This window comes from Andrographis paniculata, unplaced genomic scaffold (genome assembly GCF_009805555.1).
Source record: "Andrographis paniculata isolate CXL003 unplaced genomic scaffold, ASM980555v1 Contig76END, whole genome shotgun sequence".
NCBI classification, from domain to species: domain Eukaryota; kingdom Viridiplantae; phylum Streptophyta; class Magnoliopsida; order Lamiales; family Acanthaceae; genus Andrographis; species Andrographis paniculata.
This window is the reverse complement of record NW_026137613.1, coordinates 1,186,131-1,189,668: the sequence shown is the minus strand read 5'-3', so window position 1 is coordinate 1,189,668 and position 3,538 is coordinate 1,186,131. Positions and strand designations below refer to the sequence as shown.

The 3,538-nt window shown below is 32.2% G+C and overlaps 1 protein-coding gene across 1 annotated transcript; it reads right to left on the bottom strand.

The window, feature by feature from the left end:
* Positions 1 to 1,235: 1,235 nt before the first annotated feature.
* LOC127266424 (2-hydroxyisoflavanone dehydratase-like) lies at positions 1,236 to 2,435 on the bottom strand. The gene has a single exon (XM_051296670.1). It carries the CDS (start codon positions 2,371 to 2,373, stop codon positions 1,396 to 1,398), a length of 978 nt encoding a protein of 325 aa, XP_051152627.1. The 5' UTR covers positions 2,374 to 2,435; the 3' UTR covers positions 1,236 to 1,395.
* Positions 2,436 to 3,538: the final 1,103 nt, after the last annotated feature.

The following is a 3,538-nucleotide window of genomic DNA, read 5'->3' as shown; positions in this document are numbered from 1 at the left end:
TACATTTTTCAGCTCTAGGGTCTAATTTGTTATTATTAACATGTATAAAAACACTCAAACATCTGAATATTTGAACAATCAATTTTTCTATCAGTCTACCTAAATTCAGGACAAGCACCATTCAAAGAATTTGAGGATGATCTATTGACTATATAAACGGTTATCATAACAGTTTCCTCCAAATTTTTTTAAATAAATTGGATGAATCCAAAAGACTTCGAATTCTCTCCAAGAGGGTCCGGTTCATCTTCTCAACAACCCTATTCTGTTCGGGTGTGTAGGAGACATTTATATTATCAACCTCAAATACGAAATTCGAAACTTGACTTGATTTTTATATTTCGGGTTATCAGGTCAACCCGAAATACGACTCGAATACCACACAAATTTTTTTTTTCATTTCGGATTTGGATCGATTCGATTTTTTGCAAACCTGAAATGTTCAAACTCGAATCTAAAAAACTTTAGGTGATTCGATTTTTTAAATCGAGTTTAATTTTAACACCTCTGTTATCTGATAGGGTATTTTAAAATATGATTAAAATATATAATTATTATATTAAAAAAATTGACATAATATGAGAAATACACAAAAATAAAAAATATAATATAATATGTGAGACGTAAGATATATATATTATGATAATGTAAAAAATTGTATAGCAATCAATCACAGTGTATAGTCATCAATCACAAGTAAAAATATTTCCTCTATTCTATAAAAAAAGATACTACGAACTTTTAGCATATTAATTTTTTAATATTAATTTCTCCATCTGTCCTCTAAGTATCAATTTATTTTTTTACACAAAATTTAAGATATATTAGTATTATATTGATATATAGTACTCTCTTCGTTCCATATAACATGGGCGTATGTATTACTGTAGATACCGAAATTTAGATAAAATATAATTAATAAGTAATTAAGAAGTGTATTAGTAAAAATCATTATTATTTAGTAAAAATAATTATAGATTAAAATTAAGATAAATAAATAATTTAATTAAAATTAAGAAAATTATAAATTTTAAAATTTAAAATGCGATTAAAGTGCATAATTATATTTCAAAAAATCGAAATGACAAGTAGGGACAAATTATGTAGGACGGAGGGAGTATGAATACAGGAAAAATAACTAAAATAAACCTTATTTTTATTGTATGGTATAAAAATAATAACATTTATATAATATATTGTAACTTATAATAATATTTATAATGTTAGATAGATAATACGATTACTAAAAACTTAAATAGATATTTTGTTATCAGACCTACAAAAATAAAAAAAAAAATTGACAGTTTGTCAAATGGCGGAGAGAGTATTATATCAAAATACATAATACAAATTAAAAGAAAATATAAAAATATTTATAATAGTTTTTTATAATACCTATTCTAATTTGGAAATGAAAGAAGCGATTTTGGTGATAAGCTTGCAGGCATTGTCAGTGTGAGGATCGTACAATTGAAAGCAGTGATCCTCACCGTCGATTTGGACGGTCACGATCTCTCCTTTCCACCCACTGCTCTTCACTTTCTCAGCGTACGTAATCCCCCCATCCCTTAGCGCGTCCTTCTCCGACACACAAATCTGGATCCTGGAGCACCCCAACCCGGACAAATCCGGAGCCCCATCTGCAACCGGGTTAATCATCGGACTGTCAATTCCGCCGCCCGCCGCCGGCCAAACCATCCGCCACATCCTTTCCAGAAACCTCAGCTTCCAATTCTCCTCCGATTCCGAATTCATCAGAAAGTACGGATGCGATAAAATTGCGCCGCGGATTTTGACGTTTCCCGGCAGAGAATCGGAGCCGGCGCGGAGGGCCATGTGGTGGGCGATGTTTCCGCCGGCGCTGTCGCCGGCGATGAACAGACGGGAGAAGTCGCCGTGGTCGGAGATCCATTGGTCTGTGTTTTGGGATTTGGGATGGCCGCTGCCGGCGACGGCGACGGCGTGGGAGCAGACCCAGTTGAGGGCATCCCAGGCGTCGTCGTACGCCGCCGGGAGGGGGTGCTCCGGCGCGAGGCGGTAGTCGACGGAGACGGCGAGGGCGGCGGCGGCGGCGGAGATGGTGTTCATGTACCGGTGATCGAGGAGAGAGAAGGCGGAGCCGATGCAGAATCCGCCGGCATGGTAGTAAACGAGGATGGGGAGCTTCTGGCCGGCGGCGAGTTTTGGGAGGTGAAGTCTGGCGGAGACGGTGGGGGAGATGACGGCGTCTCTGGTGGAGACACCGGTGGCGGAGTCGTCCGGCAACGGCGACGGAGGGACGTAGGGAGAGGACATGAGCCGGTCGACGGTGCCGTCGGTGTAAAGCTTGATGACGGGGGAGAGATCGGTGAGAACTTCCTTGGTGGCGGCCATGGCGCCGGCGGTGGAAGGCGGCGGCGGTATTGATTATTCAATAATGGAGTGAGACTCGAACTTTATACTTATATCAGTTAGATGTAAAAATATAATGTAAAAATTATATTTAAGTTTTTTTTGTTACCAATTAAATTAAAATATAAAATATTAAAATATTTTATACTTATATCAGTTAGATGTAAAAATATAATGTAAAAATTATATTTAAGTTTTTTTTGTTACCAATTAAATTAAAATATAAAATATTAAAATATTTTATACTTATATCAGTTAGATGTAAAAATATAATGTAAAAATTATATTTAAGTTTTTTTTGTTACCAATTAAATTATTATATTAAAATATTATATAAATTAAAAAAATTATAAATTTTTTTATTAATCTCTTATAATATTAATAGATAGATTTATTATAATATATATACAAATTTAAAAATATTTTTAATATAAATTATAATAACGCAAAAATAAATATGATTTTTAAAGGCCAATGATAAAATATAATATATTAGCTTTTCTCAATTTAATATAGTGAGTATATACTATTTTTTATATATTTTTGCCCACAAGCATTATTCGGTTACAGTAAAAAATAATTATATCAAAATATTAAAATTATTAAGAAATTGTATTATGAATGACAAAAATATAAAATCTATTTTATATATTTTTACCGATCAATAAAATAATAATATTTTTTTAATTTATCACAAAAAAATAAAATTATATAAGAAAAAATATCATTTAAAGAATTAAATTTTACAACATGATACTTTGATCTTTTAATATTATTGATATGGTATCTAGTTACTGCTCCATCAGTGCCGGTAAGAACTCTTATACAATCATAAGTCTTTTCTAATTTCTTTTAAAAACTTTTAAAAATTTAAAGGATATAGGACATAAAAAAAACTAGAGCACTTGTTATTATTTTGAAATCAGCCGTCAACTCTTTATATGGGTGAATTCAATCGAATTTGTGAATCGTCCAAAAAATATTTGCAAAGAATTCTTTGAACTTACACATCTTTATTATGATATTATTAATACTTTTACAATATTGTCTCGTAGTAATATCAACACAGAAAAATTCGCGCTTATATACCGAGCCTCATATCTCTCTTACTTTAAAGAATTTTCTCAATCATTTTCTAATAATATAT